Source organism: Ranitomeya imitator, chromosome 8 (assembly GCF_032444005.1).
Source record: "Ranitomeya imitator isolate aRanImi1 chromosome 8, aRanImi1.pri, whole genome shotgun sequence".
NCBI classification, from domain to species: domain Eukaryota; kingdom Metazoa; phylum Chordata; class Amphibia; order Anura; family Dendrobatidae; genus Ranitomeya; species Ranitomeya imitator.
The window spans coordinates 5,236,028-5,251,131 of NC_091289.1; the positions used below are offsets into that span (position 1 = coordinate 5,236,028).

At 51.5% G+C, this 15,104-nt stretch overlaps 2 protein-coding genes across 2 annotated transcripts in view; both read left to right on the top strand.

Moving 5' to 3' along the window:
* The first annotated feature begins 42 nt into the window (after positions 1 to 42).
* Positions 43 to 12,985, top strand: WDR82 (WD repeat domain 82). The gene is made up of 9 exons (XM_069736126.1): positions 43 to 480; positions 4,062 to 4,159; positions 8,847 to 8,913; positions 9,122 to 9,221; positions 9,306 to 9,422; positions 9,550 to 9,705; positions 9,781 to 9,850; positions 9,915 to 10,057; positions 11,277 to 12,985. Exons 1-9 carry the CDS (start codon positions 320 to 322, stop codon positions 11,304 to 11,306), a joined length of 942 nt encoding a protein of 313 aa, XP_069592227.1. The 5' UTR covers positions 43 to 319; the 3' UTR covers positions 11,307 to 12,985.
* A 1,691-nt stretch (positions 12,986 to 14,676) lies between these two features.
* Positions 14,677 to 15,104, top strand: part of LOC138647239 (inter-alpha-trypsin inhibitor heavy chain H3-like) — a 30,298-nt gene continuing 29,870 nt past the window's right edge. The window contains exon 1 of the mRNA XM_069736125.1: positions 14,677 to 14,887. Coding sequence (XP_069592226.1) covers positions 14,807 to 14,887 — 81 coding nt within the window. The 5' untranslated portion in view covers positions 14,677 to 14,806. The remainder of the gene's footprint in view (positions 14,888 to 15,104) is intronic.

The window sequence follows — 15,104 nt, forward strand, 5'->3', positions numbered from 1 at the left end:
CCATTCTTTACACGTGCTTTTACGTCGTAGCTCCTCCCACCCGGCTCCTGCAGCAACATGGCGGAGACAATGAGAGCGGCCGAGAGGCGCCAAATCTGAGCCGCCGTCAGCCCGGAGCGGCCTCCCCTGACCGCCGCCACAGACCGTCCCCGGCCGCTGACCTCGGGTGTCAGTGACCCGGAACACGACATTTGTGGGAGGGACTCGTCCCTGAGCAGCGCGGAGCCTCACACCGGGGCTGTCACCGAGAGGAGCCGGGAGAATCACTGGCTCCTCCCCCCGGACTCCTCCAGCCTTTCCTGATACCTCTGAGGGCGCCATGAAGTTAAACGACAACGTGCTACGGAGTTTCCGAGTGGCCAAAGTCTTCCGGGAAAATTCGGATAAAATCAACTGCTTCGACTTCAGCCCAACGGGAGAGACGGTGATCTCCAGCAGCGACGACGACTCCATCGTCCTGTACGACTGCCAGGAGGGAAAGTGAGTGCTGGAGAGGGTGGGGCCTGAGTGCTGGAGAGGGTGGGGCCTGAGTGCTGGAGAGGGTGGGGCCTGAGTGCTGGAGAGGGTGGGGCCTGAGTGCTGGAGAGGGTGGGGCCTGAGTGCTGGAGAGGGTGGGGCCTGAGTGCTGGAGAGGGTGGGGCCTGAGTGCTGGAGAGGGTGGGGCCTGAGGGATGAGAGGGTGGGGCCTGAGTGCTGGAGAGGGTGGGGCCTGAGTGCTGGAGAGGGTGGGGCCTGAGGGCTGGAGAGGGTGGGGCCTGAGTGCTGGAGAGGGTGGGGCCTGAGTGCTGGAGAGGGTGGGGCCTGAGTGCTGGAGAGGGTGGGGCCTGAGGGCTGGAGAGGGTGGGGCCTGAGGGCTGGGGAGGGTGGGGCCTGAGGGCTGGGGAGGATGAGGGCTGGGGAGCGCGCGGAGGAGGAGGCTGCGGCGAGGCCTCGCTGGGGAGCGTGCGGAGGACGAAGCGGTGAGGCCTCGCCGGGGAGCGCGCGGAGGAGGCGGCGAGGCCTGGCCGGGGAGCGCGCGGAGGAGGCGGCGAGGCCTTGCCGGGGAGCGCGCGGAGGAGGCGGCGAGGCCTTGCCGGGGAGCGCGCGGAGGAGGAGGCGGCGAGGCCTTGCCGGGGAGCGCGCGGAGGAGGCGGCGAGGCCTTGCCGGGGAGCGCGCGGAGGAGGCGGCGAGGCCTTGCCGGGGAGCGCGCGGAGGAGGCGGCGAGGCCTTGCCGGGGAGCGCCCGGAGGAGGCGGCGAGGCCTTGCCGGGGAGCGCGCGGAGGAGGCGGCGAGGCCTGGCCGGGGAGCGCGCGGAGGAGGCGGCGAGGCCTTGCCGGGGAGCGCGCGGAGGAGGCGGCGAGGCCTTGCCGGGGAGCGCGCGGAGGAGGCGGCGAGGCCTGACGGGGAGCGCGCGGAGGAGGCGGCGAGGCCTTGCCGGGGAGCGCGCGGAGGAGGCGGCGAGGCCTTGCCGGGGAGCGCGCGGAGGAGGCGGCGAGGCCTTGCCGGGGAGCGCGCGGAGGAGGCGGCGAGGCCTGACGGGGAGCGCGCGGAGGAGGCGGCGAGGCCTCGCTGGGGAGCGCGCGGAGGAGGCGGCGAGGCCTGGCCGGGGAGCGCGCGGAGGAGGCGACGACGGCGAGGCCTTGCTGGCGCCAGAACCCATGCTGTAGATCACACTGGATCCGCAGATCCTCCTGCCATCACTGCGCTGTACAGTGTGAGATCCGGAGACGATTCCGTCCGTGAGCCGCGCTGCACGTTACATCTGGCGATGGCCGTCGCCCCCTCGCTGCTCTCCAGGATCACAGTTGTCTTCAGAGCAAATTTTCTTTTCTTTCAAAACTGTCCGGAGCCGAAACTGCAGATGTGAAATTACTGCACCGAGAAATGGTGGAAAGATGGAAATCCCCGGACGGAGGCGTCACTGACCGGCACTGATGGAAACTGAACGATCACGTCCTCGTGCAGAAATCCCGACACCTTCGGCCTCGGCTGCTGTCACTGAGGTCATTAATGGTCGTCCGAGGAAGGTTCTGCAGCTGATTATCAGGATCCTCCGCCGGCAGCTCCTGTGTAATCACCGACTAATGACGTCCCTGATGGAGACAAGTGCGGAGACCCCGCCTGGGCAGGTTGAGGCCACGCAGGCGGCTAACAGTGCGAGGAACACGCGGCTTGGAGATGTGTGACACGGGAGAAATGGCCGCTCCTCTGGTTCCTACCAGTAATGCAACACTGAACTGTTGGTGACGGGATGGAGACCAGAGGGTCCGAGATCCTTATATTACACCCCCCGCCCACCATCATTTCCGGGGAGGAGGAGCGGTGGCCGTTCACTCGTGGTGTTTCCTTTGTGATCTCCGGTTAGGACAGAGGACAGCCCTCCGCTCCAGCCTCACCTGCCTTCGCTCCAGCCTCACCTTCCTCCGCTCCAGCCTCACCTGCCTCCGCTCCAGCCTCACCTGCCTCCGCTCCAGCCTCACCTTCCTCCGCTCCAGCCTCACCTTCCTCCGCTCCAGCCTCACCTTCCTCCGCTCCAGCCTCACCTGCCTCCGCTCCAGCCTCACCTGCCTCCGCTCCAGCCTCACCTTCCTCCGCTCCAGCCTCACCTTCCTCCGCTCCAGCCTCACCTTCCTCCGCTCCAGCCTCACCTGCCTCCGCTCCAGCCTCACCTGCCTCCGCTCCAGCCTCACCTTCCTCCGCTCCAGCCTCACCTGCCTCCGCTCCAGCCTCACCTTCCTCCGCTCCAGCTTCACCTGCCTCCGCTCCAGCCTCACCTGCCTCCGCTCCAGCCTCACCTTCCTCCGCTCCAGCCTCACCTTCCTCCGCTCCAGCCTCACCTTCCTCCGCTCCAGCCTCACCTGCCTCCGCTCCAGCCTCACCTGCCTCCGCTCCAGCCTCACCTTCCTCCGCTCCAGCCTCACCTGCCTCCGCTCCAGCCTCACCTGGAGACTGCATGTTCCCGCAGCTCCGCTCCTCTATCTGCCCGTGGCTCGGTCTAAATACATCCAGATGTTGTTAGCGCCACAAAATGAAAAAACTCTCTAAAATATAACTTTCAATAATAGTTAAAATTCACTAAAGGTGAATATAGAGATTCTCAATTATATCTTAAAAAGTCCAGTGACGAGTATTAAGTACAAAGATTGGGGAGGGGGGCTAGTACCGCTGTAGTATCGCCCTGACCCAGAGCTTCAGTACAGATTACAGCTTTGACTTTCCTTGAATGATATTTACGTTTTTCTAGGCACAATCTCCTAGATTGAGACTATTTAGTCACCATTCTGGCGTGGGCACTGACCCTCCCAATCATTGACAGCACACTCAGCATTCTTCTACGAGGCACAGATTGTCTCCCCATTAGTGTTTGTTTTCGGGGGGTTTTTGTGTTCCCATTTTTTGGTATGGTTTTGTAGGGTGTTATAGGGTCTTTAGGGACCCTGATGTTGAGTGGGGGCGCCACATCGTCAACAACTAGGGTGTCAACCTCCGCAGACAGGGCCACTATTAGGGCGATACTAGCCCCAGTTCCCAATCTTTGTTACTTAATACTGGTCATTGGACTTTTTTTATATATAATTGAGACTCTATATTCACCTTTAGTGAATTTTAACTGTATTATTAAGTTATATTTTAGAGGGTTTTTTCCTTTTGTGGTGCTCTGATCGACAAGCCCTTATATTTGTTTATTGAGGTTATTTTAATCCGATGTTGTCCCTGTTGTTTCCATTTTCCATCTCGTGCCGATCGGTGGCGTTTCCACAATTCCACCAGTTTTCCTTCCCGCCGCGATAATTCCATTGTTGTGTAGATTGGTGTCCGCCATTTGCGCGGCGACTCCTCAGCAAGCAATGGCGATTGTGCAGCGCTTCTATAAATGTGCTGCAGCGAAGTCTCCCCTGTGCGCTTTCTCCAGATGAGCCGGGCGCCGCGTGTTCACTGCACAGGACACGGCGTCCGGACACCGATGAGGAGCTGTTGTCCCCTGTAGTGACCGCGAGGACGCAGCGACGGATATTCTAACATTGTACATATAGCGCTCCCGAAAAACGAGCTGTTGGTGACTTTTTTTTCTTCCTCACAGGCCCAAGCGGACGCTATACAGTAAGAAGTACGGCGTGGACCTGATCCGCTACACGCACGCAGCAAACACCGTGGTCTACAGCTCCAACAAGATTGATGGTATGACGCCATGCACGCTGAAGGGCCACCAGGCACCCTCCGCTCTGCGGCTGCTCTCTGCTTCTACATCCTTAATCATCGTCTTCAAAGATGGCGTCCATCGATCCTGGAGGTGGTGGCGGAGCGCGTGGGCCTGGGCTGAGGTAGTTGTTTGTACAGTTTAAGGGTCTGTGACATCACCCGCGGTCGGAGATAACTGTACAGGCTACTGCCTTGCCCGGGACACGGCACAAGCAGCGATGACGACTACAGAGCGCGTATATTATATCATTATAGTGCTGTAATATCACCTGATACCTCACCTGGTTACAGTGTGTCATGTGACTGCACCAGCAGAATAGTGAGTGCAGCTCTGGGGTATAATACAGGATGTAACTCAGGATCAGTAATGTATGTACACAGTGACTGCACCAGCAGAATAGTGAGTGCAGCTCTGGGGTATAATACAGGATGTAACTCAGGATCAGTAATATAATGTATGTACACAGTGACTGCACCAGCAGAATAGTGAGTGCAGCTCTGGGGTATAATACAGGAGGTAACTCAGGATCAGTAATGTAATGTATGTACAGTGACTGCACCAGCAGAATAGTGAGTGCAGCTCTGGAGTATAATACAGGATGTAACTCAGGATCAGTAATGTATGTACACAGTGACTGCTCCAGCAGAATACTGAGTGCAGCTCTGGGGTATAATACAGGGTGTAACTCAGGATCAGTAATGTAATGTATGTACACAGTGACTGCACCAGCAGAATAGTGAGTGCAGCTCTGGAGTATAATACAGGGTGTAACTCAGGATCAGTAATGTAATGTATGTACACAGTGACTGCTCCAGCAGAATAGTGAGTGCAGCTCTGGGGTATAATACAGGGTGTAACTCAGGATCAGTAATGTAATGTATGTACACAGTGACTGCACCAGCAGAATAGTGAGCACAGCTCTGGAGTATAATACAGGATATAACTCAGGATCAGTAATGTAATGTGTGTACACAGTGAGTGCACCAGCAGAATAGTGAGTGCAGCTCTGGGGTATAATACAGGAGTTAACTCAGGATCAGTAATGTATGTACACAGTGACTGCTCCAGCAGAATAGTGAGTGCAGCTCTGGAGTATAATACAGGATGTAACTCAGGATCAGTAATGTATGTACACAGTGACTGCTCCAGCAGAATACTGAGTGCAGCTCTGGGGTATAATACAGGGTGTAACTCAGGATCAGTAATGTAATGTATGTACACAGTGACTGCACCAGCAGAATAGTGAGCGCAGCTCTGGAGTATAATACAGGATATAACTCAGGATCAGTAATGTATGTACACAGTGACTGCACCAGCAGAATAGTGAGCGCAGCTCTGGAGTATAATACAGGATATAACTCAGGATCAGTAATGTAATGTGTGTACACAGTGAGTGCACCAGCAGAATAGTGAGTGCAGCTCTGGGGTATAATACAGGAGTTAACTCAGGATCAGTAATGTATGTACGCAGTGACTGCACCAGCAGAATAGTGAGTGCAGCTCTGGGGTATAATACAGGGTGTAACTCAGGATCAGTAATGTATGTACACAGTGAGTGCTCCAGCAGAATAGTGAGTGCAGCTCTGGAGTATAATACAGGATGTAACACAGGATCAGTAATGTATGTACACAGTGACTGCTCCAGCAGAATAGTGAGTGCAGCTCTGGAGTATAATACAGGATGTAACTCAGGATCAGTAATGTATGTACACAGTGACTGCTCCAGCAGAATAGTGAGTGCAGCTCTGGGGTATAATACAGGGTGTAACTCAGGATCAGTAATGTAATGTATGTACACAGTGACTGCACCAGCAGAATAGTGAGCGCAGCTCTGGAGTATAATACAGGATATAACTCAGGATCAGTAATGTAATGTATGTACACAGTGACTGCACCAGCAGAATAGTGAGTGCAGCTCTGGGGTATAATACAGGATGTAACTCAGGATCAGTAATGTATGTACACAGTGACTGCACCAGCAGAATAGTGAGCGCAGCTCTGGAGTATAATACAGGATATAACTCAGGATCAGTAATGTAATGTGTGTACACAGTGAGTGCACCAGCAGAATAGTGAGTGCAGCTCTGGGGTATAATACAGGAGTTAACTCAGGATCAGTAATGTATGTACGCAGTGACTGCACCAGCAGAATAGTGAGTGCAGCTCTGGGGTATAATACAGGATGTAACTCAGGATCAGTAATGTATGTACACAGTGACTGCACCAGCAGAATAGTGAGTGCAGCTCTGGAGTATAATGCAGGATGTATCTCAGGATCAGTAATGTAATGTATGTACACAGTGACTGCACCAGCAGAATAGTGAGTGCAGCTCTGGAGTATAATACAGGATGTAACTCAGGATCAGTAATGTATGTACACAGTGACTGCACCAGCAGAATAGTGAGTGCAGCTCTGGAGTATAATGCAGGATGTATCTCAGGATCAGTAATGTATGTACACAGTAACTGCACCAGCAGAATAGTGAGTGCAGCTCTGGGGTATAATACAGGATGTAACTCAGGATCAGTAATGTATGTACACAGTGACTGCACCAGCAGAATAGTGAGTGCAGCTCTGGAGTATAATACAGGGTGTAACTCAGGATCAGTAATGTAATGTATGTACACAGTGACTGCTCCAGCAGAATAGTGAGTGCAGCTCTGGGGTATAATACAGGGTGTAACTCAGGATCAGTAATGTAATGTATGTACACAGTGACTGCACCAGCAGAATAGTGAGCGCAGCTCTGGAGTATAATACAGGATATAACTCAGGATCAGTAATGTAATGTGTGTACACAGTGAGTGCACCAGCAGAATAGTGAGTGCAGCTCTGGGGTATAATACAGGAGTTAACTCAGGATCAGTAATGTATGTACGCAGTGACTGCACCAGCAGAATAGTGAGTGCAGCTCTGGGGTATAATACAGGATGTAACACAGGATCAGTAATGTATGTACACAGTGACTGCTCCAGCAGAATAGTGAGTGCAGCTCTGGAGTATAATACAGGATGTAACACAGGATCAGTAATGTATGTACACAGTGACTGCACCAGCAGAATACTGAGTGCAGCTCTGGGGTATAATACAGGGTGTAACTCAGGATCAGTAATGTATGTACACAGTGACTGCACCAGCAGAATAGTGAGCGCAGCTCTGGAGTATAATACAGGATATAACTCAGGATCAGTAATGTATGTACACAGTGACTGCACCAGCAGAATAGTGAGCGCAGCTCTGGAGTATAATACAGGATATAACTCAGGATCAGTAATGTAATGTGTGTACACAGTGAGTGCACCAGCAGAATAGTGAGTGCAGCTCTGGGGTATAATACAGGAGTTAACTCAGGATCAGTAATGTATGTACGCAGTGACTGCACCAGCAGAATAGTGAGTGCAGCTCTGGGGTATAATACAGGGTGTAACTCAGGATCAGTAATGTAATGTATGTACACAGTGACTGCTCCAGCAGAATAGTGAGTGCAGCTCTGGAGTATAATACAGGATGTAACACAGGATCAGTAATGTATGTACACAGTGACTGCTCCAGCAGAATAGTGAGTGCAGCTCTGGAGTATAATACAGGATGTAACTCAGGATCAGTAATGTATGTACACAGTGACTGCTCCAGCAGAATAGTGAGTGCAGCTCTGGGGTATAATACAGGGTGTAACTCAGGATCAGTAATGTAATGTATGTACACAGTGACTGCACCAGCAGAATAGTGAGCGCAGCTCTGGAGTATAATACAGGATATAACTCAGGATCAGTAATGTAATGTATGTACACAGTGACTGCACCAGCAGAATAGTGAGTGCAGCTCTGGGGTATAATACAGGATGTAACTCAGGATCAGTAATGTATGTACACAGTGACTGCACCAGCAGAATAGTGAGCGCAGCTCTGGAGTATAATACAGGATATAACTCAGGATCAGTAATGTAATGTGTGTACACAGTGAGTGCACCAGCAGAATAGTGAGTGCAGCTCTGGGGTATAATACAGGAGTTAACTCAGGATCAGTAATGTATGTACGCAGTGACTGCACCAGCAGAATAGTGAGTGCAGCTCTGGGGTATAATACAGGATGTAACTCAGGATCAGTAATGTAATGCATGTACACAGTGACTGCACCAGCAGAATAGTGAGCGCAGCTCTGGAGGATAATACAGGATGTAACTCAGGATCAGTAATGTATGTACACAGTGACTGCATCAGCAGAATAGTGAGTGCAGCTCTGGGATATAATACAGGAGGTAACTCAGGATCAGTAATGTAATGTATGTACACAGTGACTGCACCAGCAGAATAGTGAGTGCAGCTCTGGAGTATAATACAGGATGTAACTCAGGATCAGTAATGTAGTGTATGTACACAGTGACTGCACCAGCAGAATAGTGAGTGCAGCTCTGGAGTATAATGCAGTATATAATTCAGGATCAGTGATGTAATGTATGTACACAGTGACTCCACCAGCAGAATAGTGAGTGCAGCTCTGGAGTATAATACAGGAGGTAACTCAGGATCAGTAATGTAATGTATGTACACAGTGACTGCACCAGCAGAATAGTGAGTTCAGCTCTGGGGTATAACACAGGATGTAGCGGACGTATGATTGGACCAGATGTATGATTGGTCTTGTTTTTATATTTTCTCCTGCAGATACAATCCGATACTTGTCTCTTCATGATAATAAGTACATTCGGTATTTTCCCGGCCACAGTAAGAGGTGAGTGCAGGCGGCGGTGCACGTACTGTGGGTTTGGATGGCGCTCTCTTCTTCTTCCTCCTCCTCGTGCTTGCGGTCTCTCAGTTACATCAGTCAGGATCACACGTTCTGGTGACTTCTTCACTTTTGGGGTTTGGGACGTCCTTGTTACGGGGTCTTGCTGGCCCCCGGCCCTTCTTATTGGCGCCGTCTTCCCTTGTTTCTCCAGGGTCGTGGCTCTGTCCATGTCTCCCGTAGATGATGCCTTTATTTCTGGATCTTTGGATAAAACCATCAGGTTATGGGATCTTCGCTCTCCTAACTGTCAGGTCAGTGTCTTCTCCCCAGCTCGGACATCCAGTGATGCCGCAGAACCTTCCTGCTGACGGGCTTCTTCTCTTTCCTTTTACCAGGGTCTGATGCACCTGCAGGGGAAGCCGGTGTGCTCCTTCGACCCTGAGGGTCTTATTTTTGCGGCGGGGGTGAATTCTGAGATGGTGAAGCTTTATGATCTGCGCTCCTTTGACAAGGTACCTGAGGCCGTGATTGAGGGTTCGTGTCCTGTGGATTTAGGGCGGCGCTGAGGGGCCTCTGGGTATCTGGGCAGTTGCTCATCCAGAGCTATTTAGTGCTGACTTCCATTTGTATTTTTCTCAGGGTCCCTTCGCCACCTTTAAGATGAATCCTGACCGAACCTGTGAGTGGACATCGCTCAAATTCAGCAACGATGGTAAATTAATCCTTCTGGCGACCAATGGCGGCTTCCTGCGGCTGGTGGATGCATTTAAAGGGGCGGTGCTGCACACGTTTGGGGTGAGCGAGCTGTGAGTGATGATGAGCCTGATGGGAGTGATGATCAGAATAACAATGACTGTGTCTTCCCGGCAGGGGTATAATAACAGTAAAGGCGTCACCCTGGAGGCCTCCTTCACTCCGGACTCTCAGTTCATCATGATCGGTAAGATGGCGGCCGGCCCCGCTTCTCCTTTTCTCTGCAGAACGCTGACGTCTTGTCTGTGCAGGGTCAGAAGACGGCAAGATCCACGTGTGGAACGGAGAGAGCGGCATGAAGGTGGCCGTGCTGGACGGGAAGCACACCGGACCCATCACCTGCCTGCAGTTCAACCCCAAATTCATGACCTTCGCCAGCGCCTGCTCCAACATGGTGAGGACCCGGGTGCCTACACTGCCGTCCTGGACTCGGCTCCTTATAGTGAAGGTCCAAGACAATCGCCAGAAACATTCTGAAACCTTGTGGAACCATCTTTTATCAAATTTACTGTTTATTGGTTGGAAATTTAGATCTGAGCCCCCAGACTAGGGCGCTACGGTGCCAAAAGTGCATGGTAGACCCCAGGGACAAGGAAGTTAGACCCCTGGGCTGGCTAATATAAATGTAGGAGACCAGCGTAAAGCAAATAGGAGACCCCCAGGTGTAAGTGAATGGGAGACCCCAGGAACAAGGAAGTTAGACCCCTGGGCTGGCTAATATAAATGTAGGAGACCAGCGTAAAGCAAATAGGAGACCCCCAGGTGTAAGTGAATGGGAGACCCCAGGAACGATGAAGTTAGACCCCTGGGCTGGCTAATATAAATGTAGGAGACCAGCATAAAGCAAATATGAGACCCCCAGGCATAAGTGAATGGGAGACCCCAGCAACAAGAAAGTTAGACCCCTGGGCTGGCTAATATAAATGTAGGAGACCAGCGTAAAGCAAATATGAGACACCCCAGGCGTAAGTTAATGGGAGACCCCAGGAACAAGGAAGTTAGACCCGTGGGCTGGCTAATATAAATGTAGGAGACCAGCGTAAAGCAAATAGGAGACCCCCAGGTGTAAGTGAATGGGAGACCCCAGGAACAAGGAAGTTAGACCCCTGGGCTGGCTAATATAAATGTAGGAGACCAGCATAAAGCAAATATGAGACCCCCAGGCATAAGTGAATGGGAGACCCCAGCAACAAGAAAGTTAGACCCCTGGGCTGGCTAATATAAATGTAGGAGACCAGCGTAAGGCAAATATGAGACCCCCAGGTGTAAGTGAATGGGAGACCCCAGTAACAAGGAGGTTAGACCCCTGGGCTGGCTAATGTAAATGTAGGAGACCAGCGTAAAGCAAATATGAGACACCCCAGGCATAAGTGAATGGGAGACCCCCTTTGGGTGCCTTTATTTGCTCGCGGCGCGGTGATGCTCGTTTTGACAATAGTCTGTGCCACTCTCTCTTGCCTGCGCCCTGGCATTGTTCTTGGGGGTCCGGACGATGTGGTTTTCGGGCTGTGGTCTGACCCCTTCTCTGTGGCACCTCCACCAGATGGGTGCAGGGATTCTTCCATGGTGACTGTCCTGTATGGTAATTCTTTCTTTTTTCCTTTTTGCTTCAGGCTTTCTGGCTGCCGACCATTGATGACTGAAGAGCGCCCACGCCGCACCCCAGCCGCCATCCATGATGACGTTTCCAGCCCTGCGCCCTCCATCGTTACCGCTGCCCCTGGTGGGATGTGGCGCAGCGTTCACTTCTCGTGTCTGCGCCTCGTCCTTTACAGATGGAGGATTTTCCTTTTTTTAATTCCTGCTCTGATCTTTTCCTTTAGTCCCCCGTTAAGTCCCGCTGCTGGGGGTCTCCATGTTGCTGCGGCCGGCGCGCTGCAGTTCTTTTTATATATATGTATATTTTTGGGCACACTGACTGGTCCTGGATCTCACAGCGGGGTGAAGACTTACATTTACAATCCCTTCCCCGAAGCCATTATTGCCAGGGTGCGGGGACTCTTTGGGTTGGGGATTGATTATAGACTTTTACCTTGTGATGGTTGGAAAGCTGAAGCCAAGGAGTGGCACTTGTGCCCGCCGTCCTAGTATTTCCTCTCTATAGAGGGGGTTTCAGCCTCTGTTTTTGGGGGGCTGGTTCACGTTTCCTGCAGTTCTCAATAGAAGCAGATCCATTGGATATTGGGGGCTGCTTCATAGCTTCCCAGCCAGTCAATTGGGGTTGCAGCTTTGGATGCGACTGGAGCAGAAGATAAAGGATTTGCAGGATTCCTCCCTGATGAAATGTCGTATCCCGTTATTGGATCTGCTGTTTTTCTTATGATTTCTGTAGACATCAAATTTCACCTCGAGACGTTGATTATTTTTATTTTATTTTTTTTCTGGAAATGCAGAAATGAAGCTGATTTATAACAGCTAGTATTGGAGGTATTACATGTGTATTCTCTTAAAGGGGTCATCCGGGGAAGCGATGCTCGTTACCTGGGGCTGGATTATGTATGAATGGAATAAACAGCCCTTTATCCAACGCTGGCCCCTAGTTTACCGTCGCCATTCAACCAGTCGGGACCGCTGCGGCTTGTGATCGGCTGCATCGGTCCTGTGACTTCGCCCTGACTCCAATGATTTTTTATTTTTTTTCTAATTTCCCCTGGATCTCGTCACTGCACCACTGCAGTCTATCACAACCCGCAGTGTTTGGATGAAGGGTGACTTTGTAGTTTTCCATGTCGATGCAGACCCCAGAGTGGCCAGCGCCGGAGACTGGAGAGTCTGATTTATATTATTTTTACATAGTCCGGCTCCTCGTGTAGCTAGCGCCTCTTACCCAGACAACCCCTTTAATAAGCCAAGACCCTGATCGACTGGGGCCGCTGTCCGTGACAAATGGCCGTTACTGTTTCTAGAGGTTATAGGAGGAGCGGCTGCCACCTGTAGAAGGGTCTCTGCACTGGAGGTGAGTGATATGGGGGCAGGGAGGGTCCCACACTTCCCATCACTCATCCCATAGAAGACTGTCGCTGTCCGTAACATACATGGACAGTGGGGGCCGATGGGTGAGGGCCCCTCTGACCTGCTGGATAGGTGGTCTCTGCGTATCTCTGACCTCACAGGACATGAGTCCTGATGTATTGTATCTTCCAGTATTAGGTGGTCTCGGAGGGGCCGTTCTCTGCTGCGTTCTCAGCGACTGGTTTTATACACGTTGCGTCCCCCATGTATTCATTGTGATGTGGACAGTGTGTGGATGTTCCCGCAGGAGCTGTCCGCTCCCATTCCTTGTATATATGTTTTTACACAAATAAAACAATGGTTACATGTATTAATGTGTCTGGGATGTGATCACGGCTGGACGGGGCAGTGTGATAGAGGCTGGTGGGTTTCCTGGGGTCCACACTCTTCTGACCCAGGTGCTTTCTGTGATAACCCAGTGGATTCTTAGTATGGTGGAAAACATTGATTGAGAATCTATAAGATCCAGACAGCTCAGGCATGAGTATTGGATCCTGTGGGGAGGAGCTATGGAGACAAGCCCCGCCCCCGAGGAGTCTCCCCGCCCCCAAGGAGTCTCCACCATGGGACATGTGTTTAGTTGGCGCCCATCTGTTAGTGTGCGCTTACAGTTACTAGTGGGTCTATGAAGACCCCATCCTTCCCAAGGAGTAACCATTATTAATTGTTTTCATAAATAGTACATAATACTATAGAAACAATTAATTTTCTATGATTCGTAATCCCCTAATATTACCACAATAGTCCCCATTATCCGATTTAAAGTGTAACCTTGAATTCTTACTGCTATTGATTTATGAAATAATGAACTTAGGATGTGTTACAAAGTTTCATATTTATAAATTAATAGTAATATTGGGAGGTCACCGAATAATAAATGCCTGCAACCGTAACCTCATATTAAACCAAAGGCAATGGGACGTCCGACGTATGAGCCGCAAGACAAAGAGTATAAAGCCGACATGGGGACAAAATAACCCTAAAGTGATTATCAAAATAATAAGGGAAAAATAAGAAGCACCAGAAAATGAGACAACAAGTAATAATGTGTCAGAAAATGTAAAATCCTAAAGGACGAAGGTCGGGACAGGAACCTTATAGGAGGGAGGCCTCTCCCCACCACTCTGCTGACCCCGTAACTGCAGGGTCCAGACCTCCTCTGGTATCGGCACAAACATCTCCCAGGAGCTTCATGGCCGAGCAGCCGTACATCACCAAGCACAATGCCGAGCGTCGGATGGAGTGGTGTAAAGCCACCACCACTGGACTCCGGAGGAGACGGGTTCTGTGCAGTGACGGATCGCACTTCTCTATCTGATGGAGGGGTCTGGGTTTGGTGATTCCAGGAGGACGTTACCCCCTGACTGCATTGTGCCCCCTGTACAGATGGTGGAGGGGGATAATGCTATGGTCTGTAATCGGGGCCGCGGACCCTCCGCTCCAGTGATGGGAAATCTTCATCTTCAGCACAAGACATTGTGGACAATTGTAGCTTCAGCTTTGTGGGAACAGTTTGGGGAAGACCCTTATCTGCCCCCCATGACTGAGCCCAGTGCACAAGCTCCATGCAGACTTGAGGGGCCGCACAGAGCCCGGCCCAATCCTATAATGGAGATTGTGAGCCCGGACCCCCAACATCGGGGTCTGACCCCACAAATGATCTTCTGGTTAAAGAGGAAAAATCTCACAGACGTCTCCAAAATCTTGTAGAAATCCCGGGAGAGCGGAGCCGTTATATCTGCAGAGGACGACTCCATATTAATGACTGTGGACAATTTCGAGGGTGCCAACACTTTCGGACATGACTGTATATCATGTTAGCCTACAGAGACCCCCATAGTCCCCTGGCTGCATCTACATAGCTGCATGTTGGGATGTCCCTTTGTGTCAGTAACTTTGTATCTTTGGGCTTTTACCCCCAGTCTTGACCCTGCAAACAAATGGCCGCAGGACAAGTATTGATCGGGGTCCGTGGTGGGCGGAGATGGGATTTGGACGCCACGTGACCCACAAGTTGCAGAATCTCCTTTTAGGACACTAATGTTTGACTTTCCTGTTTGTTTCTACCCAAACGTCCTCTAAAGAGAGAGTTACCCATTAATCCATAGAGGGACTGCGATCCGTCGGAGCCATGGGGACCCTCCGCCGCTGGAGCCTGCTGGTATCGGCCCTTGTGGCCCTGTGCCTGCTGCCCTCGTGTCGTGGAGGAACGGTCAGTGGTCGTCAGTCACCCTGGACTGAGGCTGATAACGGGGGCTTTGCTGTATTATAATAATATTATCAGATACCTGGGGGCTACAAGCTCTGCGGCTTTATTACAGACTTCATGTGCTGATTTATCACCACTCCCAACATTCTTGTTTAAATTTAAGCTCCTAAATATCTTCCTTCTAGAGCTGAAGGTTTGTTACAGTTTTGTCCGGTCTTGA